This window comes from Phoca vitulina, unplaced genomic scaffold (assembly GCF_004348235.1).
Source record: "Phoca vitulina isolate PV1807 unplaced genomic scaffold, GSC_HSeal_1.0 scaffold4, whole genome shotgun sequence".
NCBI classification, from domain to species: Eukaryota; Metazoa; Chordata; class Mammalia; order Carnivora; family Phocidae; genus Phoca; species Phoca vitulina.
Window position 1 is genome coordinate 39061113 of NW_022589707.1, and position 14713 is coordinate 39075825.

General features: G+C 49.2%; 1 protein-coding gene across 1 annotated transcript in view; it reads left to right on the top strand.

Moving 5' to 3' along the window:
* SCRN1 (secernin 1) overlaps window positions 1–13056 on the top strand; it is a 61533-nt gene extending 48477 nt beyond the window's left edge. The window contains exons 7-8 of the mRNA XM_032401858.1: window positions 6737–6917; window positions 9048–13056. Coding sequence (XP_032257749.1) covers window positions 6737–6917; window positions 9048–9206 — 340 coding nt within the window. The 3' untranslated portion in view covers window positions 9207–13056. The remainder of the gene's footprint in view (window positions 1–6736; window positions 6918–9047) is intronic.
* Window positions 13057–14713: the final 1657 nt, after the last annotated feature.

Below are 14713 nucleotides of genomic sequence, written 5' to 3' on the forward strand. Positions count from 1 at the left end.
CATGTTCATTGGGGACCAGGAGCCTTTGAGGGAGTGGGTTGCACCGAAGAAGGCCTGTACCACCCCTTTTGCTTCTGATGTCTCAGGCACCTGCTCCAACTGTGCTTAGAAGACAGGGCTCTGTGAGGCCAGGGCACTAATATAAGGAATGCCATTTCCTAGACTGAAGTACATGGTCTCGTATAGTTCTAAACTTGGGCTGGGAAATAGCCTTCTCCTATTGAATATGGAAAATTTCAAGTGATTTTTAAAAGAAAATTATTCATGGTTAAATTAATTGAAAAGACCTTAAAGAAGATTAAGGGCTTTCTGGAAGACATTCATTTCTATCTTCCAGGGCTAAGTGAGCGGCATTTCTTACTGTGACCATGAGAACTATCACACATTGAACATTTCCATGTGTCTCTCTAATTGGGCATGTTTAACATTTTGTATTTTGTCAGCAGGAAACATAATTACCTACTCTTGGGCTTTTAAGTGGTAAACCGGGGAAATTTTAGCTGGCTTCTGCTGACGCTAAAAACATTAGAGAGATGATTTCAGGAAATCATTTCAGAGCAGGGGGCTTGCAGAAGATTATGATCCTAGAGCAAGACTGTGTTCTTTATCCCTCCCAACTCATGTTTGGAACTATTCTGTCTGCTTCAGCACGTCTCTGCCCTTTGCTCACTGCATTCATTACAGATCCTTCTCTCAAAATAATTTGTTCTCGCATTCTCTTTTTCTCTTTCTCCTTCCTTCCCAGTATGCGCCAGGTACTATGCAAGTTTGAGAGCTGGATGGAGATGCAGAAGTCAGAGATTGAGAGATACAGGGAGATGCAAAAGACCTTTCATTAATTTTACTGAGAAGGCAGATTCTGTAATACTAATGTTCTGCTGAGTCAGCCGGTGCCTCTGTCACCCACGTTGTGACACCGACTGGCGTTAGCGCTCTGGTTCTGGCCTTTGTAAGCCATTTCCTTGGTGGAAGCCGGCACTTGCCAAAGTTTCAGCGACATGAAGAATTGGAAGGGGAAAGAGTAGAGAGGCCCCTTAGCACTTTGAGACCGTGACATTCGGAGTCCCGCAGGGTGCTGGCGCCAGCGAGAGCTGATTATGTGCCTCTCTTGCCATCCCCTGTGTTCAGTGGCATCACACTGGGAACTTGCCATGGGTTACACCGCAGAAACTGGCAGACATCGTGGGTCAGGGCTTATTTGCTTCAGATACAGTTGTCCAAGCGGCACATCACCCAGAGGCCCCCAGCTCTGAGAAAGCCCACAAATACTCAACGTACTGGATGGATAAACCAGGAGGGGGAGAAAATTTAAAAATTTTCCATTTTAAATATTAGAAGGCTATTTCCTAACCCATTTCTCTAATTGTTTTAGGCTGTGTACTTAAGCCTAGGAAATAGAAAATAGAGAGAAAGTTCTAGGAAAATACAGTGTTTGGCCTTCTTTAACTAGTGGCAAAGAGCAGGGGAGATGCAAGGGACCTGGAGTATGTGTGCGCGTGTGTGTGCACGCGCGTTTCCTCCTCTTCTCCCGGTGTACTAAGCTTGAGAGGCTGAATTGGATTAACTGAGACTGTCTCATCTGGTTAATTCAAATGTAGCGACCAGTGGCACCTCTTTGTTGGTGAAGACACTCCACAGCCTGTGTAAATACAGCTCTGGTGCCATGCAGGGCTCAGACGGCCACAGAGCTGAGGGCCCCATGCAAAATAGCCACCCCCCCCCCCCCCGCAATTTCATCCCAGATCCATCCAGCACCATCTCTCTCCCACCCTACAATTTTGACTTCAAAACCTTCCAGAGTATCTGGATCCAGCCCTAAGCTTGTCATGCTCCGAAAGTACTAGTTCGCTTTTCCTCTAAACAGAAAGGCTCTTCACTGGTAGGTCCTGCTCTCAGCCAGATGTGGTTGTGACTGTGTGACTAAAGTGACTCACAGTGAAGAGCCAGAGTGACCCATGCACAGGGACACCTGCAATTGAGAGAAAACTGGCTCTTCTGGGTTCTTCTGAGCTCGGTTGAAAGTTTAGCAGATTCATCTGAGCGGGAGCCTGTGCTTCTCCCCGCTGTGTGCCAGACTCCCCTCCGCGGCTCTGCCGGGGACTCCAGGGCACCGCATAAGCCTGGCTTAGTCGCCACGGGACTGTCTGCACCTTTGGTGAGAACAGAGCCATGTTTGAGGTCAGAAGTGCTGGCTGGCCGCTGATAACAAAAATTCCAAACCCCAAAGCACAAAAAGTGTTTTGTTTTTCTGCACAATGTGTATAAAAATCCAACAGAAGGATATATAATGGTGAGAAGTAGTGGGGAAAAACTGACCTCAGCTTTGGACATCTGAATAGTTCTCCATTTGCCACTTACTGGGAACGTGCCTGTGCACCAAGCACTTAGCTGCTGTGAGCCTTAGTCTTCTCATCTGTAAAATGGGATGGGAATTTTTGCCCTGCCTTATTCATTGCTGTATCCTTAGCACCTAGAACAGGTGTCTGCTACTCAGTCACCACTCAACACATATTTACTGGTAAATGAATGGATAAATAGGAGTACCAGGAGAACTGAATGCAAGCACTTTGAAAATTATGATACACTATAAAATGGTAGGGGTTTTCATGGTAATTGTGTTTTGAAAGGAAAACAGATTTTTTTTTTTTTTTTTAAACACTGGCTCAGTGCATCTATCATGAGGTTTTGGAAGACAGAAAGGACGGATAAGGCAAAGATGCCTCTAGGGGAGCGTGTTTCTTGGCTTTGGCTCCAAGTGTCACCCAAGGCTAACATTCTGCAGACCTCTGAGCCAGACCGTGGAAGCCCCTGCTGTGTTTCCTGTCATCAGACTGCGTCTTAGACCTGAGATTTGTCTCAGGGAGAGCTGATGGCTGTGGTGACGTGGTTTCTTTTCTGTTGCTCATGGCTTCCTTTGTTTAATTGTCCCTCATGAGGCTGGATTGTCCCTTCAGAGCAGCTCAGCCAGCTATAAACCTCCTCATTAACCAGGCTGCGGGGCTGCCCTTTGCCACTGGAAGCGCTCCCCCCTTGTGGGCCTATTATCTGTCACAGGGCACTGTGGAGGGGCTGAGTGACCGGAGCGAATTCCGGGGTAGGTGGCTTCTCCGAAACCGAGGACAGAGCAGAACCGGCTTTCTGGAGCCCCCTCAGCTGTGTCCTGCCTCAGAGCCATCCCTGGGACAGCCTGGCAGAGCTCCACAGTATGACGAAGTGTGCCCTGCCCTGTCCAGGTGGCCTGGGAGGGGAGGTGCCTCATGACTCCAGTGGCAGTTTCAACTTTGCCACTGGCTGGACATGTGACCTTGGTCACGTCATTTACTTTCTGGGCCATTAGTGAACATACATTTGATCAAGGGGCATTTAAGAAGCTACCCTTTGAGCTTTAAGTGTGGGAAAATGGCAGAGATTCTCCTCACCTAGTTGGAAGTTTAGTGTGATTTTCTATAAGGCTTGGCAAGAAATCAGAAGGTTTGGGGACCACTGAGTTATCCACATTCTGCTTTTTTTGGATACGTAGGCACAAATAATCAAGACTGAGTTATAATTCCCACATTCTGACTTAAATAAATATTAGTATCATTGCAGTTTGACATCAGCAGTAATTTTTATTCAATCTCAAAATACCTCCCTTTAACCACTCGACAAATCTATGCCTCGTGTTTTTAGCAGTTGAGGATGCCAGCTTCCTCACAGACTTTGGGAAAAAAATCCGTGGAGAGCTTTGGCTGCTTTAGAGTATTATGGGAACCTCCTCATATTTACTACTTATTTTAAAAAAGAAAACCGATAGATGGGAAGGATACACATATGGCGCCTCTTGTCTTAAGAAAGCCACCAGACACCCTCACTGATGATGTTAAACTAACCTCCACATTCCAGCGGGTGTGGAATGGGTTTGAAGTTACATGGAATATTCTGACCTTTACTACACTATTTTCCTGGATATTGGATGTGGAAGACCACGACTGTGCTTACCATGAACTTCTTGAAGTCAGACTCACAAGTTCATGGGCTGCACGACATACAAAGAAAAATTAAATAACAGGTTTAGAAGCTGGAAGGGACCTTAGAGATCATTTTAGTCCAGATGAGGGACAGAGAGGGAACACAAGTGTCCCCATGTTTGGTCAGAGTAGAGAGGGGACGCCCACCCTCATCCTGAGCCCAGCCCATCCTCAGTCCCAGTGGGGCCTCACTCTCATGAGTCAGGCAGATCTGGGATCTCCCAGACTGTGCCCCTCAGGGTCCCCAGAGCCACGGTGCTCGCCCACGGGGCCACTATGCCAGAATGGCCCTGAGAGGCATGGTCAAGTAAAGCCCTGCCAGAGGTCGAGCCTGTGCCAGCCCCATCGCTCAGTGTTAGCCCGTGGAGGTCATGGCTCTGGCCCTTTCTGGCCAGCCCAGGCCCTGCAGCTGAGATGTGTACTGCACAGGCTCCGGGCTGTGCAGCAGGAGCCCAGGCCCCGTCTCCCACAGAAGGGTCTCTGCGTTGGCTGGGGAGGCTGCAGATGAATGTTGGCTGGTGGACGGTATGATGCACACGGACTTTTCAAGAGCCCCGCGTGCTGTTAGCCCTGAAGGGTGGGGTGCTTGCCTGCTGTGAGGTCAGAGACCAGAAGGACCCAGAGGCAGTTAGTTCTGGATGGCTCTGTGCGGGACTCTCCTTCCTCCTGCCATTTCCCTCCTGCTTCCTTCTCCCCCTTCCGTTACCCTTTTCCAGTGACCCTCTCACATAGCAGCCCTTCTGCAGAATCAACCGCGTGACTCTTGGATAATTCAACGTTATATAATCAGAATTGCTTTAGACCCTTAAAAGCTTTGCATCGATTGCTTTCACCTTCAGGGTCATCCATGTAACACTGAGTAGAAGAGAAAAGGACTGATGTATGTTCAAGCGGCTGTAGGAGGTGGCCATTGGCAGTTTGTGATCCCTCTGTGCAGGGTAGCCCCACTCCGTCCTGGGTGGGGCGGGTCCTTGGGCAGCCTTGGCCTGGTGGAAGTAGCTGGCGTGCTGTGTGCTTCCCAGGAGATGGGTCTAGTCTCCTGTGAGTGTCCGCATCCCCTGCAAGAGCAGGGTACCTGGCACCTATCCCTCATCAGTGCCATCCACTTTGCCAGCGGGAGGCATGAAGGTTTCACTGCTTTAATATCCACATTACTTTAGCCGGAGCCCAGTCTTACAGAGTGACTTCAGGCTCTTCCTTCCTCTCCTGAGCCCTCCTTCTCTTGATAACCTCAGGGAACCAATCTAAGAGGTCACTTCTCATTACAGGTTTCTCCTACTATCTGTAAGTTTGCTTTACCCCACTTCACTTTTATGAGAGATGGACTTAGTACGGTACCTGTTTTCACTAACCACAAGAAATCCCAAGAGGATTTTTGCTTTTAGGAAATGGTAATTGCTTCTTTGCCTTACACCACTTTGGCTTATGAGAGGTTTCCGAGGAATGTTCTACCTTCAGGAACACTCTACCTTCGGATAGCTGGGGAAACCTAGCTGTGCTCCTTAGACTTGGGGTGTCAGGAGTCCCCGGGGGACCTTGTTCACATGCAGATTCTGATTCGGCAGGATGGGGGTGGGGCCCGAGGGCGATGCTGATGTCTCCCGTCCGACGACACAGTTTGGGTAGTCAGGGTCATTGGTTCCTGGCTCTTTGCAGATCACGGCACACCTGGAAATGTTTGTGTGGCACGCCGGCCCGGCCGCTGTGGCCCCCTCAGGCCCAGGGGTCAACATCCCACCTGAGGCATGGAGTGGCCGAGGTGCACCCGCTAAGGGGAGAGAAAAGAACCCCAATGCGATCAGTACCCATGGGAGTCTGCGTGTAGTCTTCTCTCTCCTCTTGTTATTGCGGCGCCGCCCCACGGTGCGGCTGAACGAACGCGGCCCACCCTCAGGGCCCGGGAGCGCTGCTTTCATCCGGCACTGTTTGCTCTGGGTGCAGAGAGGAGGAGGCTCTCTCCTTATGTTACACTCAGCTGTGGTCTCCACATGCCCTGTTGGTGGCTTGGGATCCCAGGATGCCGTTTTTTAGAAACATGGCTCTGTTGGTGTGTGTGTGTGTGTGTGTTTGTGTGTGTGGACATGTGCCCAGGTATGCACAGATGTGTGTGTGCACACAGCCATTTTTCCGAAGGTACACCATCGTGGCAGAGAGCTGAATGAGTTCTTGCATTAGTCACCTCCTGTGCCCAGAGCTCCTCTTTCACACAGCTGGGCTTCTGTTTCTCTGCAGTGTGTCCTCTCGGGGGACTCTGGGAACATTTGTGGCATCTGCAAAAAAGGTAGAACCTAAAAAAAAAGAGAGAGAGAGAGAGAGATGGGGTCTCAGAGCATTCCATTCCAGGAGGCCACTGTCCAGCGAGCCGTGGTAGAGAAAGGCAGACCTCTTTCAATGCCGATAGATGGCCCACTGCACCCTCTTCTCTGGACACTATGTGTCTGTTTGCCTGACTTTACATAACTGAAAGGGGCCTCTCAAATGGTCTTCCCAGAACAAAGCAAGTCTGTTTTGATGTCTCCTTGCTGTTAATAGAAGAACTTGCAGCTGGTAAATGACAGTTTTACTAAAATATTTACTAAAATATGCAGTGGTGTCTCTGTCTTGGCACCCACCCACCACCCACCACCCACCATGAGCTGGCTCAGGCAGTGTTTGCTGAATGAAAGGACAGTCTGGTGTCCTCAAGCCTCAAGCTCAGTTTAGCTGAAGCACCCCTCCTTTCTCTCCAGGTCCATATTCAAGCCTTTCATCTTTGTTGATGACGTAAAACTTGTCCCCAAAGCACAGTCTCCTTGTTTTGGGGACAACGACCCTGCCAAAAAGGAGCCTCGGTTCCTGGAGAAGCCCGACCGCCGGCATGAGCTGTACAAGGCCCACGAGTGGGCACGTGCTGTCATTGAAAGCGACCAGGTGAGCTTGGCAACGGGCCCGCGGGGGTGAGGTGGGGTGGGGTGGGGAGGGGCAAGGCCTCGAGAGGGGAGGCAGGGGAGCGGTTATGGAGCTCATCATTTTCCTCCTCACCAGCTTGCCTCCTTCCAGAAATCCAGATACCCAAGGCCCTTCCTAGAAGGCTGCTGTTAATTTTTCCAGCCAGTCTCTAGAATCCAAATGAAACAAAGCCTCCACTTGTGATGTTGTTCCAGAACTCAGTGGGCTTGAAATATCCCTCTTTCATTTATTGTTTACCTGGGAATAACAGAAATGTGCCGTTCTAGTAGGGATAACTGCTTTCCTGCTGTCTAAAAATCTTTGTATACTTTTGGGGGTAGAAAGTTGTACAAGATGGCAAAATTTTATTTAAAGGTGCAATCCTATGTTATTAAAAAAAAAGTAATCCTTTGAAAAAGTTCTGGAGATGGATGGTGGTGATGGGTGTTCAACAAGGCGAATGTCCTTATGCCACTGACCTTGTACACTTAAACCTGGCTAAAACAGAAAATTTTATGTTATGTGTATTTTACTATAATTTTAAAAAGTTTTAAAAAAAGATTCTCAAATTTCCAGTTTTTTAAAAAAGTTATTCTTCAGTGTGCAACTCCCCACCCCACCCCAGCCTTGCCCAAGCTTTGGTAAATGAAGTTATAAGACATCAGTTCAAACAAGACACACGCCCTGTCTCTGCCCACGGCAGCCATTAGTGATGGGTCACCTATAAAACCCAAGCCTCTGTTTTGCTGAAGGGCAGGGCAAGGAACACGGTAGTTAAATGCCCATCTGCCTCCCACGCATGTATTTAACAACTTGAAACAGGTCCCGTTTGTCCTGAAGAAAGGGACACCTTGTAGATAAATTGGTGCCTACATTTGTGTGGACTGGGTGAGCTTCTTTTCTCCTGCTTAGCATGGTGGACTCTATGAAAAGCACAGAAAGAAGGGCAACATCAACAGTAAATCCAGGGGAATTCAGAAAGAATCTCAGAGAAGGCAGCCTCGCTACTCCTAGAATTTGCTTTTCCGTGCCACAGAAACGAGCACTGGGACATGTCAAAGTCACGGTGTTTTCACGTCCACCGTGCCTGCCGAACGTTTCCCGGGAAGTGTGAGCGCGGCCATCACGCTGCACGGGGTTTTGCTCAGGGCGGTCCACCTCGCTTCCCGACTGGGCATGTTTTCTAGGCGGAGGACAGCAAGCCCCAAAGAAAAATGCCCCTTGGTGCATGGTTTTATGGCTGTTTGGCAACTAGAAGGCAGAGGGAGAAAGGGCCGTGTGCTTGAACTATTCTACACAATATGTCAAAGAGATGAGACTGATGAGGTTGGGTGGGCTTTGACATTGAGAAATGACCATTGGTTCGAGTCAAAGCCGTGTTAGGAAGTGGTGAGTGTGGTGACAGCAGCTTCTCCATTCTGGGACGAACTGGGCAAATGAAAGCTTTTCACGGTCATCCACCATGAGTGAGTGGAAGAAATCTCCCCACCTCAGAACGAGAGTGAGTTGGGGGATAGGTGTGGCACGTGTTTATTCGCTGATCCATTTATTCATTCCACAAACAGTTATTGGGAATGTCTGCTGTGACCCAGGCATTGGAGCATAGTGATGAGCTCAGTTCTCTCAGGAGACCATGGTCTAATGGCGGACGCAGGCAAGTCGACAGACCCGTATAAGACAGAAAAAGAACAGCCATGGCCGAAGTAAAGGCATCGACAGGGAGCCCAGAGGAAAGGTTCAGAGAAGCCTGGAGATGGGTACAAGTTGACAAGTGCTGAGGAAGAGCAGGGCGCAGTATCGTGGGTTGGAAGAATGCAGTTAATTCAGTCTGGCTGAAGGGAAAGGAGATGTGGAGGCCATGGCAGGAGGTGAGGCAAGCAAGAGCCTCGTATGTTACACAAGGCCTCTCCTGAGTGTGTCTCAGGAGGCCAGACTTTATCCTGAAGGCAGTGAGGACCTAAGGACGCCAAGCAGAGGAGTACCATAACCACCCTGGCATTCTAGAATGATCCCTGTAGCAGTTGTGGGGAAAGAGATTGCATGGGGTGGGTGGGCCCCTGGGAGGCTTTCTTGTCCACTGTAGTGACCCGCGCTGTTTCCGTCCTTCCTCAGGAGCAAGGTCGCCAGCTGAGAAAGACCATGCTGGAACTAGAGAAGCAAGGCCTGGAGGCCATGGAAGAAATCCTGACCAGCTCTGACCCCCTGGACCCCACCGAAGTGGGGGATCTTTTCTATGACTGTGTTGACACGGAGATTAAGTTCTTTAAGTGAAGTAAGCATTCCCTTTCCCCTTCTTATTTAAACGTTCCCACCTTACTAAATTACCAGCAAAACAAGCCACTCTCCTGTGTGAGTAAAATGAGAAAGTTCAGATGTGTTAAAGTCACACTCTTGTGTTCTGCCTTGAAGCTCAACAACGACCCCTTCTCCTACCACGTAGCTTCCCTTCTTTTGCAATGTAACGCGTCTCCATTTGCCTGTCGTTCGATTGTATGACTAATTGTGGATTTTCAGCTGCTCTCATTGCATCTCAGTGTCCGTGGACACATTAGCCTTCTCACGGAGGACGAGGGTTCATCAGGCCTTGGAAGGGGGCTCCACAGTGCTAAGTGTGCAGGAAAAGCAAAATCTTTTGGTCTTATTCTTTCTTTCAGTACTGGTTTCTTCCGGGTTAACAAAAGGCCCAGGGCTCTCGTGTGTGTACTTGAGGGAGAAGCTTCCAGGCCTCCCTTCACATGGGTGCATGCCTGTCATGCAGAGTTCTCCAGATGTGTCTGCTGAGGGACACAGCCAATGGGGAGGAACAAAGGGGGCCCCTCTGTGGTCCCAGCTCATCCTGATCCCCGTGATCCCAAAGAGCCTGTCTTCTCTACACTGCGCCTCGTGTGCGGGGGACCCACAGACGGCCCCTGCGCAGGAGAGCTGGTTAGGGGAGTCAGCCTGGAGGCGCCCACGGTAGAGACTCGGAGGCAGCCACACCGGGGCTTCCCTGCGTCACCGTGCGGCTCTCCCCAGAGGCCTGCGGCTCTCCCCGCACACGCCCCCCCTTGGACGTGGCTTCGTGTAGAAACGATTTCGGGCTTGGTGATGACCATCTACGTCAGGATTAATTAAATGGCTCTGTGGCACAGTTCCACCCCACGGGGCTGCGAATTTCCCCAGCTAGCGAGGGAAAGAAAAGGAGAAACTCCTGACTGTTTAGATTTCAGTTAAAGTAGCTGGAATCTGAGCAGCGACTACATGATCTCAGCAGAGACTTTAATTAAACTGATTTGTTTCCAACGTCGTGTTCACACGGAGGATTTGACTTACCACCAGAGCATAGACGGGCGTGTGAGGACCAGATGGGCTCAGCGTTGGGAAGACAGAGGGCAAGGAGGTGACAGATGGATGCAGAAGCATTTCGCTGCGGGGTGGCGATCCAACCCCAGCCTTCCTGCCCAGCTTGTTCAATCCCACAAAGCTGCGTAGGATGCAGCTGGCTCTCCCCGCCCTTCCCTTTATTCCCAGTAGCTGCTCTTGGAATGAAGGTAGCTGCAGGGGGCAGGTGTAGGGGGGCTTCGCCCCAGCCACTGAAACTCTCAAGCACTGTGAAATGCTCCGGGGGCGGAGATGATGAACAGACGCGTAAGCAGGTGTGGCCGCTAGTGGAAGGACGGCCCCTTCCTTACTCCGGCCTCACCCGTACCCAGTTGGGCCCAATCACGCTTTGTCACTGGTAGGAATTTGCAAGTGGAAATATTGTGAGCGTCAGTAATCTTTGAAGTGACCTAGGGTCAGTGACTCTGCGCCGAGAGCGGTGCGCGACAGGCCAGGCGGGCTGGAAGGGACGGGGTCCCACACACGGATGTGGGCATGGAGGGCCATGGGGCTTATCCGAACACATCTTGTTCTACTGACCTCCCCTTAAGGGTGTGGGTATCAGAGCGCCACGAGCTTTTGGGCCAGCAGTTTTGTGAATTCTGTCTGTGAAAGCATAAACGGTGAGCGCTAGCTGATGGGAAGGATGTTTGGGTCGACAGAGTTACCACAGCCGTTCGTGGTGACTTGTAGTTGCTGAGTCTCATCCAGGGCTTTCCCTGTTGATGAACGCAGGGTCTCCTCTTAGAGGGAGCGGCCATCCTCAGAGCATCAGTTTACAGATGCTAAGCTCGGGGGGTTCGTGACACAGGTACTTCGCCCCTCCTCAGTCCACCTGCTCAGTGGTTATTTAAGACAAGGTGATGTGGAAAGCCACCCTAAAATTTCACCACGTGGTTTCACCTCCACCTGTTATAGAAACATTTCATCAGACCTGACACGTCTGAGATACCAAGGTGATTCGGGGTTTTATCAAAAGAAGTCTAGTGAGACTAAATTACACAGAGGCCTGCTTTCATTGTTATGGGCCAAACAAAGGTCATGGATCACCCATCCAGCCTATGCCGTTCCCTAGCCACTGTGAAGTGGGAAATACAATGGCTACTTCCGTTAGGGGACATTTGTCCAGCATCTCAAAGAAGGGTCAACCCTAAATGACAATTGTCTTAGCTAACACTGTACACGTCACAATTGTGATGCCCCTGTCTTACCACCAGGGGGCGTGGCAGCCCTCCATGGCACACCCTGGCAGAAGTTAAATGGGGCTGGGATGCTTCCATCCCGCTCGGACGGGGTCTGTGTACAGTCAAACCCCCAATAATAGCAGTGGACGAATTCTTTGTGCCTTGGGGGTTGTAGGGAAAGACAAGAAGAGAGTAGGGAACCTGCTGATGCGGCTGGACTCACTTCTAGTGACTTTTATCTACTGAGGTCAACTGCTTAAAATATGTTGTTGGATTTTGAGCAGGCTGTTGGCGAGATGTTTCTTTTTAAATGCTCCTAACAGACTCTGCTTTTGAAAAATGCTTATCATTACGTGGATGATTTCTTTACCAGGGATTGCTTTTCTAAAGGCAGTGTGGGGAAATGAATATTCAAGATGAACTATGAAAGCAATGTTTAAAGGTCAGTGTGTAAATAAGCTTCCTGAAATACCATTGGAATATCCATTAAGACTTGGATGGGGGAGCTGTGCATGCTTTGTGCAGAAAGAAGACATGGCCAGGATAGAATTTCTCCCCTATTTCCATGCCCCATAACCAAACATAAGCTACTTAGTCTTGTCTAGTAGATGGGATTTACCATAGATGAAGACAGCCCTCATCCCCTAAAGGTGAAAGAGGCTGCAATAAAAGTAAATTAGCAAAGCAGAGTAGTGCTCTTCATTCTTGGAGGTTGGTTTGGAATTCTAGGTAGAATTCTAGGTAGAATAAGGATATACTTGAAATTATGGTGATTCTTTAGTGCCCAGTAATATAAGACCCAGTGTTATTATTAGGAAGAGTCTTTCTTACAAGCTAACAGAGCAGGTGTATGCCTATTAGATATTAGCAGTGAAGTTCCTTCACTACTGGGTGAATGGTTAGGTATAAAAAACAATTACCAACCAGGCAAACCACTTTGCTCGCTAACTTACATCGTCCCACCTTAGTGCACGTGTTACACCGCTCTGGCTGGCCCAGCAGGGAAGCCAGGTGGGACCAATGTGTCTGCTAGGGAACCACGAACTGCATTCTTGCCTAAAGACAGTTAAGTCATTTGTAGGGGAGGTGTTCAGCTGAGCTCTCAGCTTTAGGAAGGAAGCACATGGAAGAAGGAGGGAGGGGAGCCTGGGCCATTCTTGTGTGGCGGGTCACATGCACGTGTTGTCCCAGCACCACCCTGTGCCTCCCTGTGGCTGTGACATTTCATTCTGCACAGTCCCAAGTCCCAGCTCCCCTCCCACGGCTTGTGGCAAACGTGCCTGATCCGGCTGACTTCAGACATTCCGAAATGTCACATGCAGATTTCTCATGGGAATGAGTATGTACATGTTTGCAGTCATGTTGTGAGAAGTTAAATGTGTGAGCTGGAAAATGCTATTGGCAGGGAATAATAAAAAAGAAAATCTTTCTGTTTCCTGCAGTGGGAACTGACCGTGTAGTCTTAACAGCCTTTTGTACAAATATCTATGAACCAGATAACTTCCCTATCCAGTGCTTGCCCTTGGAATTGTCTCTAAATACATCAAGCATACAATAAAAAAAAAAAACACACAAATAAATGTCCTTGTGTTTCATGAATAAATGTGGGCATCGGTCACAAAACAGAAAATGTACGAAGGGGGATATATTTTTCTGACTGGCATCTTCAGAAAACCCAATCAGCTCAGTATTTTGGCGAACGGCATACCGTTCTGTGGATAACTCAGAATTAAACTCATATTTAAAAATAAACACAGAAGCACAATGAGACACCACTTCACACCCATCGGGATGGCTACTATCAAAAAAGCAGAAAATAACCGGTGTTGCTGAGGATGTGGGGACACTGGAGCCCTTCCTTGTACAGTGTTGGTGGGAATATAAAATGGTGCAGGTGGTATGGAAAACGGTATGGCCGTTCCTCCAAAGAGTTGAAAAGATAGAATTAGCATATAACCCAGAAATTCTACTTCTGAGTATATGCCCAAAAGAACTGAAAGCCAAGCCTCAGAGGTATTTTTACACCCCTGTTCATAGCAACATTATTCACAATAGCCAAAAGGTGGAAGTAACCCAAGTGTCCCCTGATGTTACTCTGAGTGAAATAAGCCGGCATCCAGAAGGCAAATAGCGTATGATTCCACTTACATGAGGTCCCGGGAGTAGTAGCCGGGAAGTGGAATGGTGGTTGCCAGGGGCTGGGGGGATGGGGAACGAGGAGTGCTGTCAAGGTGGTAGAGAGTTCCAGTTTTGCAAGCTGGTAAAAGAATTCTGGAGATTGGTTGCACCATGATGTGAATATACTTAACCACACTGAACTGGACACTGGAACGTGGTTATGATGGTGAATTTATGTCATGTATATTTTACCACAATTAAACAAAAACCACACTAGAGCCGGAAGTCTTGATCCCCAGAACAGCTGGTGCCATCTGTGCCACGCATCTTTATGTTAAAGGCATGGCACGGCCACTGAAGATGCCACTAGAGAGAAAGACCAGCTGTCCCCACTTTCGTGACCTAGAAATGCCAGATTGCTCCCATGATTTGGTCGCCACTGTGACAGGCAAAAGGCAACTGAGTAGCTTGTTCATGAAGAGAGGACTTCGTCACTGGTCACAAGTGACTCAGGTCAAGGTCAGAGAAGGGGACTGCCGCATTTACATGACAAGGACCAGCTAGCTCTGTAAACCTATTTCCAGCGCTTCTTTCAGAAACATAACATTCTCCCACAAAGCTCCACGGCGACAGGGCACGCACTCGTTTGCTAGGGCTGCTACCGTAAAATACCACAGAGTGCTTGGCTCAGACCGCAGAAATGGATCGTCTCACAGTTCTGGAGGCGAGAAGTCCAAAACCAAGGTGTCCGCGAGGTTGGTTCCCTCTGAGGGCTGTGGGGGAGAGTCTGTCCTAGCCTCTCCCCCAGCTCCTGGTGGTTTGCTGGGCTGCAGCAGCCCCCCGATCTGTCTTCATCTTCACACAGTGTCCCTGTGTCCGTGTCCAAATCCCCCTTCTTACAAGGACACCAGTCAGACTGGATTAGGGCCCACCCCACTGCGTATGACCTCATCTTAACGAATTACATCTGCGACAACCTTATTCTCAAAGAAGGTTACACTGAGATGTGGGGTTAGGACTTCCGCAGACGCATTTTTGGAAGACGTAATTCAACCCGTAACAGAGCAGCTTCGTGAAGGACGCCCAAACCTCTGGGGCCCCTTGTGAGAAACTGGA